The following is an 18,710-nucleotide window of genomic DNA, read 5'->3' as shown; positions in this document are numbered from 1 at the left end:
TATTGATTCTATAGAACTTCTAAACCGCTTAACTTTCAATGTTCCTGTTAGACTAACACGAAATTATTATCCCCTAAATTTGCCACGATGTACATCTAATTTTTGTCTATGTAATAATTATAACAACCTTTATCATTTAATTTGCACTTCAACTTCTATCCCGGTATTAAAAACTAATATTTTAACTCATTTGCTTCATTTTTAGATGCTTCTTTTATTTTCATTTGTGTCCCGTCTCTATTTGTTTTTTGTATCTTCCTCGCGAACTCGTATTTTTTGCCCAAATTGATAAAAGGGCCCCGCGCGTAACAAGCACGTGCTTGGTGTCGTTGGGCCACTTGTTTGTACTGCTCGTAGTGCATCAACGTCCATCATATATATAAACTATCGTATTTTTCGAATTCGGCCTAGCGTCGTCTACGGAATCGGAAAGAATGATTAGGAAGGCTGTCCAGATCCATTTTGAAAGGAGCTCTTTAAGCCAAAACATTTAAACACACTGCTGATGCTCAACAAAAAAGAGTGGCTTCTGGAGTATATCAATTATTTTGTTTCCTTTGTATAACCAATTATTACCAACCAAAGAATGATAAACTCTTTTGTTGTTTAATTTTCTTTTGTTTTTAATAAACATTTATGTTATAAAACTACAAACATCTTAGCTGTTTTTTAATTATATAAATACTTTTTTAAATACTTTAAAACAAGCAATATTATTGTATCTTATTACGTTACGTTAAAAAAAAAATAAAAAAAAAATGTTTGGCTCGATAGTATCGATGGTTTCAGATGGTTTTAACTACGCTTGCCTATATGGAAATCCTATCCTTGGTCAATTTGCTTATAGCAATGAAACGTTCCACATGCTTAGCGTTCAAATTGTATTTAGCTTTGCGTTGTTTAGCATTTCTAACGGAGCAACTGAATTTCCACGTCCTCTTCTCTCTCCTCTCAGCTGTTCGCTTCAACGGTTATTTATGTGAACAAGAATCCGCTTAAAATTTCAACAGCGATTTTAAGCGACTGTGTATAACAGAAGTGTAACTAGAAACATTGACTTAACCGATAGATACTTCTGGTGTTTTTTCTGGTATTTAAAAATCGCTAAATCAGTGAACCAAATTGTATCTACAAAGTCTAATTTTGCTTATACAATAGATCTGCAGTAAAAATTCGATCGAGCATTTGCTTAATTTTGTCAGCTCCTTGCAGCCAATTTAGTGCTGTAAACAAACAAAAACAACAAAAGAATTATGAGTGTCTAAATTAGTCCTTTGCGAACAAAAAATAACGCTAATAAAGACAAAACTATATGATAGCATTAAAAAAAAAACTCTAAGGCTTTATTAACACGTCACAACCGAAAACGACAAAATTAAAATCATTTACATGCTTGTTGAGCTTCAAAATATATTGTGTCTGACTTTACGGCAAAACACACTGTTTCTGACCGAAGTAGACACTTGTGGGTCACGCCGCGTGACAAAAGGGACTTTTGATGGCAGGACGATGATCGTGTCGCAGCAATGGTAATGATGGTTACTGCGATGCCAGACCACAGGCGATGCAAGAACTGCGCAAGGTTGAGCTAACGGAGGTTAGCTGCTAGTTGAGATAGTGTAGTATTAAGAAGTCTGTTCCCGAAGGTAGGAAGCAGAACCCCGGAGTTATAAGTTGCGTGGAAAACTGATTTATTCTTAAATATATACATGTTTATATACTACTTGGGACACGAAAGTTTAGCGTAATGAAAAAACACGAGTAGTTGGCTCGGCTGACACTAAAGAATGTGTTGACCGCTTGGGGGGTGAATGTAATGTCGTGTCACACAGTGAGTTTGTGAGAGGTTGAGTCACGCATTGACATTATGTTAGGTTGTCAAAAAAGTCCTGCGGTATTTTTATTGAATTTTCAATTGTTCATAAAATAGGTTAAAATAATGCGATTCAAGTCAAATATGCGCCGTTTTGTTTGATGATACGATCGCAACGAGGCGCCAACTTCATAATGACCCTCTTATAGAGGCTCGCTTCCCTATTGGCCAAAAACTCGGAGAGCCAATTTTCACAGGACTCTCTTGTGGCCAACTTCAGACTACCAAGCGCGTTCGCCATGAACAGAAACAGGTGGTAATCACTTGGTGCGAGATCCGGACTATACAATGGATGCAAAAGAAACTCCCATCCGAGCTCCCGGAGCTTCTGGCGCGTCACCAAAGATGTGTGTGACCTGGCGTTGTCCTGGTGGAAGACAATTCGGCCTCTGTTGACTGCAGGAGTGATGCCCTTAAGCGGTCCAGTTGTACAGGTCCGAATTGAGCGTTTGGCCATAGGGGAGCAGCTTATAGTGGATGATTCCCTGCCAATCCTATCAAACACACAGAAGAACTTTCCTGGCCGTCAATCCAGGTTTAGTCACCGTCTGGGCCGCTTCACCGCTTTTCGACCACGACCGTTTGCGCCTTACGTTGTCGTAAGTATCTCACTTTTATTCGGCAGTCACCATACGCTTCAAAAACGGGACGATTTTGTTGCGATTCAGAAGTGATTCGCATGCGTCGATACGGTCAAAAATTTTTGTTTGCGTTAATTCGTGTGGCACCCATACATCGAGCTTCTTAGTGATTTCAAGCATCTTCAAATGGTTTTTAACGGTTTGATGACTCACGCCCAGCTCTTACTGCGATTTTATCGCAATTTTCGACGACAGGCTTTCCGGAGCGTGGGGCATCTTCGACCACCTCTACACCAGAACGAAAACGTTGAAACCAACGTTGTGCGGTGGAAGCATTTTGCATTTTTGCCTTTATCGTAGTAGTACTGTAAAATATACCGTACTTTCTCTTTATTTTGCTCCATGTTTTCGACGCTATAACTCACGAACGACTAAAAAGAAACAACAATCAATCAAATCGCGTGAAAAGAGATATTCAAAATGGTATAGCCCGATGCGACGAATAAAACAAGAACTACGCGATTGCAGCGATAGCTAGCAAAAATACCGCACGGCTTTTTTGACGGCCCAATATATAACATGCTGATCAGTACTTCTCATCTGCAGTTGTGCCACTGGGTGCCTGGTACTGTTCCCAACTTTGCTATTGCTTGATTTCTTGGGTGCTGGCTGGTCTTGTTAAGTAACAATGCTATCGAACACACGCTATCTATTGCCGACAATGTTATACCTACTTGGAAGTTAATTTTAAAAGCTTCGAACACTAATATCAGTTCGTTAAAGTTTGTGTACCCGTTACTCGTAGAGTAAAAGGGTATACTAGATTTGTCGAAAAGTATGTAACAGGCAGAAGGAAGCGTTACCGACCCCATAAAGTATATTTATTCTTGATCAGGATCACTAGCCGAGTCGATGTCATGTCCGTCTGTCCGTCTGTCTGTCCGGATGAACGCTGAGATCTCGGAAACTATAAGGCTAGCTAGGCTATTCAGATTTGGTGTGCAGATTTACTCGACTATAGCGTTCTTCCTTGTTTTTTTATATCCACAATTTGTTGTTTTTCACGTCAAAAATTTTAATTTTTCACAGGGAATCTTTTTTTTTCTTTTTTATACCCTTGCAGTGGGTGTATTGATTTCAGTCAGAAGTTTGCAACACAGTGAAGGAGACGTTTCCGACCCCATAAAGTACATATATTCTTGATCAGCATGACTAGACGAGTCGATCTAGCCATGTCCGTCCGTTTCTACGCAAACTAGTCTCTCAGTTTTAAAGCTGTCGGCCTGAAACTTTCTCAAAAGTCTTATATCTTTCGCAAGTAGTATATAAGTCGGAACCAGCCTGACAACAACTAGCTCCCACTTGAATAGTCGAAAAAAAAAACTTCAAAAAATGATATCTTTGGTGTTTTTTTAACATATAACCTCCTTAGCTTAGAAATAATATTTTTTAATTAGTTTTGAATTTCGAATTAAATTTAAACAAAATCGGACGACTATAGTATATAGCTGCCATAGGAACGATCGGAAAATTGGTGGGAAAATAATATGAAACAAATTATAGCTTCGGTGATTTTATACCCTTGCAGAGGGTATATTGATTTCAGTCAGAAGTTTGCAACGCAGTGAAGGTGACGTTTCCGACCCCATAAAGTATATATATTCTTGATCAGCATGACTAGATGAGTCGATCTAGCCATGTCCGTCTGTGCGTCCATTTCTACGCCAACTAGTCTCTCAGTTTTAAAGCTATCAAGGTGAAACTTTCCCAAAAGTCTTATATCTTTTGCAGGTAGTATGTAAGTCGGAACCAGCCGGATCGGACAACTATATCTTATAGTTCCCATAGGAATAATCGGACAAAAAATTTAAAAAAATTATATCTTTGGTGTTTTTTTAGCATATAATTTCCTAAGCTTGGAAATAACATTTTTCAATTAGTTTTGAATTTTGAATTAAATTTTATCGAAATCGGACGACTGTATCATATAGCTGCCATAGGAACGATCGGAAAATTGGTGGAAAAATAATATGAAACAAATTATAGCCTCGGTGTTTTTTAACATATAACCTCCTACGCTTGGAAATAACATTTTTTAATTAGTTCTGAATTTCGAATTTAATTTTATCAAAATCGGACTACTATATCATATGGCTGCCATAGGAACGATCGGAAAATTGGTAGGAAAATAATATGAAACAAATTATAGCTTCGGTGTTTTTTGACATATTATCTTATACTATTGGGAATATAATTTTTTGTGTTTTTAAATTTAATAATTATAGCTGCAAGGGTATATAAGCTTCGGCTTGCCGAAGCTAACTTTCTTTCTTGTTTAACATATAACCTCCTACGCTTGGAAAAAACATTTTTTAATTAGTTCTGAATTTCGAATTTCTTTTTATCAAAATCGGACGACTATATAATATAGCTGCCATCCAGGATGGGCCTTTCCACCAAAGTTCGTGGTCAAGAAGCTAAGATGGGTGCGGACATGGCTCCAGCAGCTGCGTGGGTATTCGCTCAGTATCTCAGCCGTTCTGTTGAAGACGTAAGTGTTCCAATTCCTTGGTGGTGCGGACAGCCAGTGGAGCACGATCACCGAATCCGTCCAGCAGATTGTGTTTTTAACAGGAATAATTAAGGGCGCTTTAACAACAGTGAGCAGAAGCGTCAGGAGTAGGGCAGCGTTCAATTCCAGGCGCGGAATTGAGACTGATTTGATTGGAGCCACACGTATTTTGGCGGCTACGAGATTTATGTGGAACTCCCCGTCCTATGCTACCCGACTTTGGCCAACGCACTGTGGGCCAGAAAGTTCATTTTTTGGCCAAAAATCTGTAATTTCTTTCCTGGGATAGTTAGAAGGATGCAGTTTTTTGCATTTATCTCTTAAAAGATTGAACTTTTCAACGAACTAAAAGTAAAATTTATTGGAATTTTATATGGTATAGATAATCCAAACCAAAATCGGAAAATTTTACATACTTTTCGGTTTTTTATTTTTAAAAAAATAACTAGAAGACGCACTCAATCCATTTTCATACACGATTAAGTATGAGAGAAAACAAATTAAAAAAAATTAACACCACTATAAAATATGATGTCGTTTGAGATTTATGAACCGTTAAAAATTGCTACTTTCGGAGGCTCCCACTTGAACGTTCATTTAATAATCGACCTAACAAAATTTTCTATTTTTTTCTTCTTGCTATCTGTTTAGATTCTTATAATCAAATTATTAGAAAAAAATTGTTTGAAAAATATTGTTTTTTAATTCGTTTAATGTTAATTTGACATTTTCTGAAGTCATCACAAAAGTATGCTATTTATTTATTTATTTATTAATTTGAGATCATAGTAAAGTTTAAAAAACTAATACTAACATAGGGGGTAGTGCTAGCTACGAGGCCTTCGACTACGTATTTATGTAAGCTACATTTATATTTTTATAATATATTTTAGTTCTTCTCCGAAGAAAGTACAAGAAATGCAGCATACCTTTGGGCATACATAAGTCCTCCCTTAAGCGCTCTGCCAGGCATTTCATCTCTGAGCTGTAATTTCCTGTTTAATAGTTTCCGCATGGAAACTATACAGATTTCGAAAGTGACATGAACGGTTAGCGTAACTTTCTGTACCAATCACATGAAATTCCACATAAACGATCAACGTGGCGCTCACAACATTTGTCAACAAAGAAAACGAAACGGATTAGATTCGCTTGCCTTTAGGCTCAGCTCGCAAGCGGTATTGAAATAGAAACTGACAGTCTGCCTATTCTAGTGATCATGATCCTTCTGTCAAATGTTGTGGGCGTCACGTTGACCGTTTATGTGGGATTTCAAGTGATTGGTAAAGAAACCGAGAGTTGAACGGAAATTTCTCGACGCTGCGACCTGTTAGACATTTCCGAAAATTTTAATTTCGGACGACCCCTCTCGGATGGACCACGTTTTAAGGGCATTGGAAATAAGAATAATGAATTTAACCAAGTCGAATGACGTTCGTTAAAATTGAGACTTGATTTTTTCAAATTTCTCCTTTTAACATGGTATTCGGATCTCAGTTTGCATACTTTAAGTTTTATAGCTTTAATGCAATTGTCATCAGAAATTCCAGCTTTAGATGCAATAAAACCAGCTACTAAAGATATATCATTGTTATATTCAGAAAGTAAGTCCACAATTTCCGCTTTTTTAAAGTTAGCCATGGTGTGTTCGCTTCGAGTTTCGAGCACCGAATGACTGAAATTGTGAACATTTTTTAGAGAAGAGCCAACAAAGTTGATATTTCTCTTTTCGATATATCGATATAACATTCGATTGTTGGGTTTCAGAAATAAAAGAAGCGGGAATGAATGAAAAAAGTAGATTTTAGAGGTTAGGCAGACTAAAATCAAATTTTGGCGCGCAAAACGTACATTAAAACCTGACGGAAAAAAAATACGGCATACTTTTAGGCATTCTTAGTAAAGCTCATCAAAATGGTTCGACTTCAAATTAAGCCATCAACTAAAACTAAAATTACTGAAAACTAAGGCAAAACCGCATCGAGTCGGCGATGAGCGATTTTAGTAAATTAATTAAAGAATTTATTTTTGATGTAATGACTTCATTCGGGGATGGCACTCAAAAGCACTCGAAAAGCAAAGTACTCATTTGCTAAAAAAAGCAGTAAAAATCAACGAAAAAGTTTCTTTTAGGAAACAAGTAAGTCAGAAGAGCTATTTATAATTTTTTACTTGTTGAAAATAATGACTTCTAAAAGTTCTGTGAAGAAGTCGAACAGCTACATCAGCATCTTTGACTTCTAGATTTTTTTTCATTTCCATCAATATTTGATGAATTTTTAACTTTAAAAATACGGTAAAAAAAAACTACTTGCCCGAATTCTTTGAAACTTTGGCATAAATTAGTTTAATGTATAATAAAAAGGACTCCATACTCGGTCTTGTCATTTTCTTAAAAAAAAAAACGTATTTTTGGCCAAAAATCGGATCGGCTGGCCCAGTGCATAGGAAAGATCGGAAAATTGGTTGGAAAATAATATGAAACAAATTATAGCTTCGGTGTTTTCTGACATATCATCTTATACTATTGGGAATATCATTTTTGTATTTTTAAATTTAATAATTATAACTGCAAGGGTATACAAGCTTCGGCTTTCTGAAGTTAACTTCCTTTCTTGTTTTTATATACATTAACTTGTTTTTACTCTCACTGTTTAAATAAATATTGGTCTGCGACAGACTTACCTGGGAATCGTATTGGTATCTCTTTTAAGCCACTGGCTTATTATATTTAACTACGTTAATTGCGGGTAATTCTAACTCCTTCATATAAGTAAAGGCAAGTAATAAAGACGCAAAAAGGCGCGTGCAACAACAAGCAACAACAAAAACTGTTCCGCTAATCCGTTGTTGTATTGTTTTATTGGCATGTCCCGTTTGGTCTATGCACCTTCCATTGCACATATAAGCGGGGTATTTATAGACGTATCCGACTATGCAAATCGTTATATAAAAATATATTTTTAAAACTAATATATTAAGAAATACTATTAATAAACATATACATTTTTTTAAGAATTTAAAATATATTTAAGACATGGCGAAAGAGGGAGAGCCCAAAAGTACTTTTTGTGCGTTCTCTTTGCGGACACCGACTGAGAGCGCATATCTTTTCTGACGTTGCGCTCAGCTCTCCCGGCGACGCTGGCTGCTCTGCCGACGTCCCAGTCCACTTTGTGATGAATGAGCGCTTATACTCAATTGTGGAACTGCAGGAAACGCACAAAAATACGGCATGTCAAATACACGGTTTTGCGGATGCCTTAATTAAAGCATTCTGATGTTGCGCGTCAAACATCTAAATTGCTTACTGAAAAATCGAGAGTGGCAACAATTTTGGAACCAAGAGTGGAACTTTGCGCGGCGCATATATATATTTTTTATATATGTATATTCTCTAAAGTCTTCAACGTACTTCCACACTAGCTAGAAGTAACTTTTAAAAATTTAATTTCACGGATCAATCTTTTGTGTGAAGAATCTCTAAGCTTAGTCCCAAGAATATACGGACAGACATACGGATATGACTAAATCTATGCGGCTAGTGATCTTTTTATTATCTAAGCAATTATGCGGATATTATACGGCGGCACAAATATATATGACATTTAATGGGATTTTTTGTATTAGATGGCATGGTCACTGTAGCAGCTGAATGTTAACTTTGAACTTGTTAACTCAAACAACTCTTATGACCGGTTTCAAAAGTCCCTGATAGCTATCTGTCCGAAAAACTTAAAGACAAGATAAAGCCGTAAAAGCAAATCGCTTTTCTCGACGCCTTTAATTTATCTGAACGAGAAACAATTACAGAGTGCTGTTACTTAAAATTGTGCTGTTAAGTGAAGCTCATGGTTCCATAGACTCTTGCATCATCTTTTTACGTTTAGAATCAGCTCATTTGTTTATGTTTGTAAGTCGTCATTTAGCTTTCTTTGCGTTCAGACGTGCTTAAAATTCTTGTTATGTTACTTCCCCGCTGTCCCGAGTGTATTTCCGATGTTACATTGGCCCAGCTTCGCGCTTCGGATGCTGTTCGGTTCTTCTGTTTTCCGTCGCGCTTATCAGACTTCTTGCGTAGCCCTACCGGACGACGTGCTCAACCTTTTATTAAATCCAAACATACTGTGGCAATGTGACAGCTGTGTGGTTGCGAATGATTCGCATACTAAAATTGATAAGCTCGATGATAAATTTAAAGCCCTGGAGCGCTTATATCAGGGCCTTCATAATAAATTCTTGGAGGCGTTCCCTCCTAAAGATGATGTATTGACTCAAAATTTGAATGTAAGTCTCAAACCTCGTCTACCGAGGCCTACCAACGTAACTGCAGCTCCCCAGTCATATGCGGCTGCTGCTGCTACGTCTTCCGCGGTCATTGACCCTTCAAATCAAGATCTGGATATTGACAGAGGAAATTTCTTACAAGTTCGAAATAAGAGGAGAAGGAACAACAACAAGCCCAATAAACATGTTGTTGGAGTGGCTCCTAATGCCGAAGATCTTCATGTTTTGCCGAGCAAGAAATCCTTGCATGTCGGAAAGTTTGCAACAGACACTAAGCCGAATGCTGTTTTAAAATATGTGTCCACCAAGCTTAAGGTGGATGCTAATTCTTTCACTTGTGTAAAACTTGTAAAAAAAAGATGTTGACGTTACAACTTTAAAGTTTGTAAATTTCAAGCTTGGTATCCCCGATCAGCTTTACGATTCAGTCTTCAAAAACGATTTCTGGAGGAACTCAGTTAAGGTCAAAAGATTTATTCATAGAGAACGCGCCATTGTGGTAGGGGATGGAATCATATCCAATTTGCCGGAGCCTGGACAAACTTCATAATCAATTCATCCATCAAAAAACCCCTAGTGTTCGATACTTTTGCGGGACATCTTCTGCAAGCCTTTCCTCATTTTTCGGAGGCGTTTTCGCAACAACATCGGCAGCTGCTTGCCTTTCTCACTGCGCTCTCATCATCTTCTGTCTCTCTCCTAACGCACCATCAACAACATCAGCCGGAGCTTTTGTTGTCCACTGTGTGCGACATTCGCCGTCCGCCTGGCTTTAATATCGGCGCGCTCCTCGGAGTTGCGCTCTCATCATCTTGCGCCTCTCTCCCGTTGCACCATCAACAACATCTGCTGGAGCTTTTGTTATCCGCTTTGCGCGACATTCGCCGTCCGCCTGGTTCTACTATCGGCGTGCTTCTCGGAGTTGCGCTCTGATCATCTTGCGCCTCTCTCCCGTAGCACCATCAACAACAACAGCTGGATCTTTTGTTGTCCGCTGTGCTCGACTTTCGCCGTCCGCCTGGCTCTATTATCATCGCGCTCCTCGGAGTTGCGCTTTCATCATCTTCCGTCTCTCTCCCGAAGTTCCTAGAACATCGGCTGGATTCTTACTCTTCATAGCCTAATAGATATGCGCTCTCCCTCTCTACCTTTTTGACGTTCGACTTTCTACAACAACTTTTCTCGACACATTTGGCTGGATGGCTAGCCTCTCAGAGTGCTCTCTCTGAAGGTGCTCTCTGGAGATTCTCTCGCCATCAGCAACAATAATGGACTGCGGCAGCTGTAGTACGTTCTCGCTCGTTTCTACCAGGAGTGGTTTCACCTGCGTGCAGTTATATTTTGAATGCTAATATTGACACCCACCTAATATTTGGAGCGACGATCACCAGCCTATTCGTATCCGTACTACTACTTTACTGAAGGTGTTTGCAAATAATTTTAGTATTATTCGGGCCATGATGCTGCAACAATACAAATTTCAATATTTATTATCAAAACGTCGGTGGTATGCGTACGAAAGCTCAATCCATTTTCCAGGCAACGTCCCATGGTGATCACGACGTCATCATTTTTGTTGAAACATGGCTCAACATGGATTTTTTTGATAATGAATTCTTCGATACAAATCTTTATCATGTGTTCCGTAAAGATCGAGATTCCTTTAAAACACGATGCTCCAGAGGTAACGGCGTTTTATTTGCGGCGCGGCGTGATCTGCGTTGCACTGCTATTCGTCTCCAGAACGAGGATTCTCTGCTCGATCAATTTTCTGTATCTCTCGCTGGTCCTACGGAGACAATTTACCTGACAGTATCATACACACCCCCAAGCAGCAGTTTTGATTTATATAAAGCGCATGTGGACAACATTGCCCACCTATACCAGGAGCTGGAAGATGGCCAGTATATATGTGTTTTGGGCGACTTCAACCTATCTTCGCTCGTGTGGGCTCATGATGTTGAGTCTTCAGCAATGCTTCCCAGTAATTTGCATTTTCCCCACGAAATCTTAGTCATTGATGAGCTTCTTATGCAGATACGCTAAAACTAGAGTTCAAAGTTCTTATAGAAATAAATAAATTCCAGAAATAAATTCCATAAGCGCTACATAGAATGCGGTGATGCTGCTGACTTTGGTCGTTACAAGCAACATAAGCGTGAGTTTGAGTTCCTTAATAAATTCTTATACAGCCAATATATTGCTGATATAGAGCGTAAATTAATAACCAATAATAAATCATTCTGGCACTTTGTCAATTACTTTCCTTCCTTACTTTCCTTCCCATATGTCATTTAAAAGTCTTTCAGCTTGCTCGGATATTTGAGTCGCTAATCAATTTTCTAAGTACTTTGCATCTAACTTTGAACCGCGCTCACTGTGGAATGACGATGATTCACTCAGTGCCATTGCCACGATGCTAAATATTGGGTGCTTAGATGTCACTGATTCTTATTGCTGTATGGCGCCTGAGAGTTTTAAGGATTCAGGAAAATTAAACTGCGATGGCCTTTCTCTTTGTAGCTAAGCAGATAACTTTTCTTGCTGGCAGGATCATCAGTCCTAATCAACATGGTTCTATGCCTGGTCGGTCAACTATCACTAACTTACTAACTTACTAACTAACTGTTTGCGGACGATCTTAAAATATTTAGGTCTGTGAATTTAATCTCCGATAGTGAACTTCTTCAAAATGACCTAGTAAGAGTGGGAAATTGGTGTTCTCGTAATAAGTTGCATCTGAATTTGTCAAAATGTTTCTTTGTTAGGTACAGCAAAATATTAATTAATGTCCTTTGCTCGTATTCCATTAGTTCCAATATTCTTTCCTTAAGAAATCTAGGACTTATTTTGATACCAAATTTACGTTCATTGATCACATAAATTACATAATTTCAAAGGCATACGCAATGTATGGGTTTGTAAAACGAAACTTCACGCAATTTAAAGATCCGTACTCTTAACTAAGCCTATTTTCTTCGTTCATTAGGTCCAGATTGGAATATGCCTCGTTTGTCTGGAGTCCCACTGGTACTACACACATCAATCGTATTGAGCGTGTTCAAAAAAAAAATCCTACCTTTTGCCCTTCTTTCTCTAAACTTTAATGACCCGTTCTCCTATTACTCAGGAAAATGTCGTCTTATGCACCTCTCTTCCCTACAAGATCGTAGGACAACTAGCGCACTAGTTTTATTTGTGACCTGCTGTCCTCCAAAATAGACTGCCCTGCATTGCAGAGCAGCATAAGCTTTTCCGTGCCTGGAAGCACATTTTGGAAAATAAAAAGAGTGATACCGTAACCTGGATGGAGAAAGCAGGTGCCTGGAAACGTTTTGCTGAGAAATTCGCTGCCCAATCTGGAATAGAACGGACGTGAAAAAATTTGAGGGACAAATATGACCACCTAAAAAAAAAGAACCCGAAGTGAATTTGCTGCCGAGAAACTTGAAAGACACCGCACTGGTGGAGGAGTCGCACCCTCCACTTCTGTTTCCCCAATCTCCGAAAGGATAGGCAGCATTATCCCAACTTCCGCCACTGGGTTGGAAAATATACTTGCGTATAATGGATGGTTTAAATAACGTTTTGCAATATCTTTCTAGTCCGCAATATATATTGTTCGATCGACGACAAGGATAAAGAACCACCTAGTTTGAACGCCGCTAACAATAACTGCAGCTTATACGATACCAGTGTACTACAGGTTGTAAAACTGAAGTACATTTTGAAATACTCCTATGTGTACATACTTTAATAATTTTAGGAAGATCCCGTGCTACTAAAGGATATGCCGCGTAAGGAAGTGGGGTTTCAAGGATAGAATCAAACAAAGCTAAAGAATAAGAAGTCGCAGGAACTGTGTGACTCTCGAAAGAGAGGAGCAGAAGAAGACAGTTTTACTTAAGCTTCAGCAAGAATACTATAGGACTGAAAACGAGCGACCTGCAGAGAAACACTCCAGTGTGTGAAAAGTGGAAAAGCAACTGGCTGACCTCCGAAACATAAACTTAAAAATCGATCTGCTTGAAATGGAGACAGAACAGAAAAAAGTCAGGAAGATATTCAAGTTTGGTGATTAATATTTTATCTTTATATTTTACTAATGCTGATACTTAGTGATACTGAAATCCGAAAAAGCTGAATTCATATTCTGAAATAAGTTATAATCATTATTATTGATATTAAAACAAAAATAAAATCATATCGTCACATCGTTCCTGTTTTCCTTTTCCGTTTCATCAATATTGGGAGTTTCTTCTTGGCTTATATCTTCCTCATCAGATATGGGACTATTTTCCAAAATGGCCATATTGTGCAAAAATACGCATGCGACTACTACTGCTATTGCCGTGTTTAAAAAAATCAGCATGCCCGTAGATTAAACTGGAAACCGTCTTTTCAAAACCCCAATGCTGCGTTATATTGTATTCCAAGTTCGTAATTGTAACTCATTGAATAGTCTCTCAGCTTTAGTTCTAGGATTTAGAAATGGAGTCATCATATACTTAATCTCTAAATAGAATGTTTTTTAAATTCGCCGTTGACGTGACGATAATTAAGGCGACTGTTGTTAAAAATGGTGCTATAGTGTGAAGATCCAGGCCACCTGGCCACCAAATTTGTTAGCAGAAGCTTGGCGTTGCATATAACGAAACACTCAATGAAAAGTATCCTTTTCTGTTTCGAAACAATTCTCCGTTGTCTCCACCCGGGGACTGTAGACGGACATGCGTGCAATCTATGGCACCAAGAACTTTGGGAAACTTTGCTGTTTTAAGAGTCCATCGTTGTGTCTTCGGCTCATCAATTCTATATATGTATAAATTCCTGGCCCAGCACCGCAATCGCTTCTAATACTTCCACGGCCGCTAGGGATGCAGAGGGAACGCTGACACCACAGAAGTCTCCTGCCGTAATTAGTCAACAAGAATTTAATAGTTAATATTTGGCTAATTTTACATGATTTAAGGATATAACCGGTTAGTATTAGTGAATATTACGCTATTTACTTTCGCTAATACTTTTTTTGCATGTAGCTTTATTCCATCGGAATCGTTGTATAAAGTAATCCTCGTCCAAGTCAGCAAAAAAATCCATTGAGCAAAACTCTATTGTTATTCATTATGGTTTAAATTTTCAGAAAAACGTAAAAACTGCTGCGCTATTTTGTCTCCCTCTTTGTTGGTTTTGTGAAATCAGCTGTTACTATATCGAGACAAAAAATACTTAACAGGGAGTCTGAGTCCCTGTCAAAGTTAGCTCTCACATTGAGGCCCGAGAAAGCCAAAATCTCTTAGTAGAGACTTTTTTGTTCGAGAAATGTTAGCCGGCACTCGAGAAACAGGCCCTTACTAGCTGGTTTTAATGTTCGAAGGTATAAAATTGTGGGCAATTAGTAGAGTGCTTTCGTAAAATCAGACATTTTAAATACGATTTCAAACTATTTTGGTACTGTACAAAGCTTTTAAATGTCTTTAAGTTGATCATCTCTGGCAGTGATTTCTTCTAATAGGCTTCGAAGTTTATTTCTATCATATTTATTTATTTATATAAAGCTAACTTACAGTGTAAAACTATGAGCTAACTCAAAATTAGATCGCTAGCAACAAATGCTTTCGGCTCGTATGGGTTATACTATATCGACAAAGTTTTCTTAAATGGTATGGGATAAATAAATTTTACGAAGGAAGGAAAGGATTTTGTTAATGTTGGAAGGGTTTTTAATGGTGCTAATGGGGTTTTCCGAGTTAAACGTATCTCTTCTGTGTTAGGATAGTGAGGACCAGCTTATTGTTTTGTGGCTAAGGTCTATTGAGGGATCTATGTAGTGAGCAGTTGTAAGTTTTGTGTGTCCCAACCGGAGTCGGAGCATGAGTATTTGAGTTTTTCTAGTTTGGTTTGGAGATATGTGACATATGGTTTGCGGGGAAGATTGAAGTACTTGTTTGTACCAACTAGAAACTCTGTTGTGCATGACAGTTTGTTTGGATTTGATGTGGTTTTTTAGGAAGTGTGAGATGTCGTTGGCATTGTGGTTTGGGGTGTAGGTGAGCGGAAATTGGTGTGCTGTTTTATCAGAGCAGATAGCCTGGAGAGAACGGATGAATAGTGGGGGAGGAGTCCTGCTTTGATCGGATAGGTTTCGTCGGTTACGCTTTAACTAATTACGAGGGCTGTCCGATAAGTACTTAGTCTCACCGCTCGATGGTGTCACTATCGCAAGAGAAATTTACTATCGTGTAGTACATTCTCGTAGACGGCTACTGTCGAAATTTAAGCCGAATCGGACTCGTAGTTTTGTTTTGACTGCGTGTGGAATCGGACGTGTCCGCGGATTTTAGAAAAATGGAGAAAGAGCAATATCGGTCTGTGATTCAATTCTTGTTTTTTTTTGTTTTTTTTTTATTGGACGTTGATGTACTATGGTCAGTACAAACAAGTGGCCCTACGACACCAAGCAAAGCTTGTTACGCGCGGAGCCCATCACCGTTTTGGGCGAGTAAACATAATCGCGGACAAAGAAAAAGACAACGTAACAATAGACAATTAAAAATACAGGTCAATATACGAATAGACAAAATACATCAAGTAAAACTAATTAGTTACTAGGGAGGATAGTATTATTGATTTAAAGATAGGAAGTGAGTCAGTAGTAGATATTAGATGATATAGTCTATTATAATCATTGCAAAGTACTCTAAAAGGTTCATGCATTGCGTAATTAGAGATACAGTGATTTAATACTAAAGGAATATAGTTTCTAGTGAATCTATTTGGCACATTAAAATGCAGGCGACCCAGTAACTCGGGACTCTCTACATCACCATGAATAAGATTTCTAATAAACGTAATACCAAGCATAGTTCTACGGTTAGCTAACGATGGTAAGTTAATTAGAAGTAGTCTACTAGAGTAGGATGGTAGTATTAGGCTTGTATCCCAGTTAAGTCTTCGTAAGGCAAATATTAAGAAGTTTTTTTGCACAGACTCAATCCGGTCTATATGCACCCCATATTGGGGACTCCAAACAGGAGCGCAGTACTCAAGAATTGGTCGGACTAATGAAATAAACAAGGTCTTTGTGACATAGGGATCATCGAACTCCTTCGACCACCTTTTGATAAATGCAAGCACGCCCCTGGCTTTATTTACCATAGTAGTAATGTGATCGGAAAACTTAAGTCTAGGATCCATGTAGACTCCAAGGTCGTCAGCATGCGTTATCCTATCTAACGCACAACCACTCAAAGTATACGTTGAGTAGTGGGGGCTGACACGAAAAAAGGTCATTAGTTTACACTTAGAACCATTTAAATTCAATTCATTATCCATGCACCATGTTTGAAATGCATTTAAATCCGATTGTAAAGCTAAACTTTGTGCGGGGTCATTATATTGCAGGCACAACTTAACGTCATCTGCGTACATAAGAACCCGTGATTTCGTTAAGACTAATGGAAGGTCATTTATAAATAATGTAAACAGGAGCGGACCGAGATGACTTCCTTGTGGTACACCGGAAGTAACTCGGATTAGGGATGACAAAGAGTTTTTAAAAATGACCCTTTGAGTCCTATCATTCAAATAACTTAAAATCCACCTAAGGAGATCACTTGAAAACCCTAAAAGGTCCAATTTCCGGACTAAAATCGGGTGACTTACAGAATCAAACGCCTTACTAAAATCAGTGTAGACCACATCAGTCTGACGATTCTTTCTAAAACCTCCTATAACAAATGAAGTAAACTCCAAATGGTTGGTTGTCGTTGACCTACGTTTTATAAATCTGACAAGAGGAAATAAGGGACCTACAACTGTGTTGTAAATGAGGCATAATAATGTTCTCAAAGAGCTTCGGTATAGCTGATAGCTTTGAAATACCTTTGTAATTACATGCGTTCAATTTACTCCCTTTTTTATGAAGCGGGATAACAAACGATTCCTTCCATCTGTGTGGGAAATCGGATGTTTCTAAAGACAAAGTAAACAGTTTGTGCAATGGTCTACACAAAGTCTCAGCGCAATACCTAAGCACACATCCAGGGACTCCGTCAGGACCCGGAGAGTAGACTGGTTTGACCCTTTGCAATTCTAAAAGATGTGAGCTTTTACTTATAACAGGACAACAAATAAAGTTTGATTTAGGAATGACATATGGGTAAGACTGATCTGGAGGACTTGATGTTGAATAGGTGGTTTGAAAAAACTGTGCAAAAAGATCGGCTATGGCTTGATCAGTGCTAGCAGCCGAATTTTCAAATTTAAGTGATGATGGGTAACTAGAAGATTTACGCTTTGTGTTAACAAAATTATATAACTGTTTTGGTTCCAGTGTAATCTGGGTCTTGCAACGAGCTAAATAGTTTTTATAACACTGGGCGTTAAGCACGGTGAAATCAGACCGAGCACTTAAGTATCGGGAAAAGGCAGCTTGTGAACCTGAAGCTCTAAACTTTTTGTAGAGTCTAGACTTTACATTTTTAAGTCGTGCCAGCTCTTTGTTAAACCACGGAGGTTGGTTTGAAATTTTAGGATAATACGTAGGAACGCATGTATCAAAAACTTCGTTTAATATGTTATAAAATATATTAACCGCTTCATTTATATTAGTACTTAAGTACAGGTTGGACCAATCCGAGCAAGCTATAAGGCTATTAATGAGTGCAAAGTTCGCTTTACGAAAGCAGGGGATGCGTTTAGCTATTTTTTCAGATACTTCATACACTTTTGTACCCGTGTCAATAGTCAGCTCTAGCGTTGGGTGATAAGGGTCTTCTGGTAAAGTAATTGCAGAGGTTCTAGCTATGCAGACACAATCTGGACTGGAAACAAAGCATAGATCCAGTAATCGTCCTAAGAAATTTAATACATGATTTACTTGAGACAATGAAATATCAAGCAAACCGTCAAGAAAATCATGCTGCGTTGAAGGTAACAATATATTTGAGGTTTCGACGGTGGACCATGTCGCCCTAGGTATATTAAAGTCACCTAAAACTATTAACTGATCCCTATCTGATAGTTTACTTGAAATAAACTGGATAGGGGACAGATGATTCGCATATGTCGGGAATTCCGATGGTGGCGGAATATATGAACATGTTATGTATATAGAAATACCCGGAAGGGATAGTTTTATACACAGAAATTCAATGTCATTTATTTCGTTGGACGTTATTACTTCAGACGTTAATTCTGAGTCAACTGCAATTAAAACTCCACCTCCACGTCGGGACGGACGATCAAGCCTGTAAGTTGTGTACTTACTTGGAAAAACTTCGGAACTTAGAACTTCCGGTTTTAACCAGGTTTCAGTAAAAACAATAACATGGGAAGACAAGGAAAAACTATCAGTATACAATTTGATCAACTTACTTTGTAAACCTCTTGTATT

General features: G+C 38.3%; 1 protein-coding gene across 2 annotated transcripts; it reads left to right on the top strand.

Moving 5' to 3' along the window:
- Window positions 1-1,837: 1,837 nt before the first annotated feature.
- On the top strand, window positions 1,838-13,499 carry LOC139354139 (uncharacterized). Of its 2 annotated transcripts, XR_011605214.1 has the most exons (3): window positions 1,838-2,472; window positions 4,886-13,019; window positions 13,080-13,499. XR_011605214.1 is itself a non-coding variant. In XM_070998405.1 (2 exons), exons 1-2 carry the CDS (start codon window positions 2,281-2,283, stop codon window positions 5,096-5,098), a joined length of 405 nt encoding a protein of 134 aa, XP_070854506.1. In that variant the 5' UTR covers window positions 1,838-2,280; the 3' UTR covers window positions 5,099-8,059. The 2 variants fall into 2 exon arrangements, 1 of the variants encoding a protein (XP_070854506.1); XM_070998405.1 differs by lacking the exon at window positions 13,080-13,499 and having other exon boundaries at window positions 4,886-8,059.
- The last annotated feature ends 5,211 nt before the right edge of the window (window positions 13,500-18,710 follow it).

The sequence above is a fragment of the Drosophila suzukii genome, assembly GCF_043229965.1.
Source record: "Drosophila suzukii chromosome 2 unlocalized genomic scaffold, CBGP_Dsuzu_IsoJpt1.0 scf_2c, whole genome shotgun sequence".
NCBI lineage: Eukaryota > Metazoa > Arthropoda > Insecta > Diptera > Drosophilidae > Drosophila > Drosophila suzukii.
Note: the sequence above shows the minus strand (reverse complement) of the source record. Positions and strands in the feature narration are given on the sequence as shown.

What these genes read in the sequence shown, in the direction of transcription:
- LOC139354139 (XM_070998405.1), top strand. Translation starts at nt 2,281, where the DNA reads ATGCCCTTAAGCGGTCCAGTTGTACAGGTCCGAATTGAGCGTTTGGCC. An exon ending in CGTTTGCGCCTTACGTTGTC is followed by an intron (nt 2,473 to 4,885) that starts GTAAGTATCTCA and finishes TATATAATATAG; the next exon opens with CTGCCATCCAGGATGGGCCT.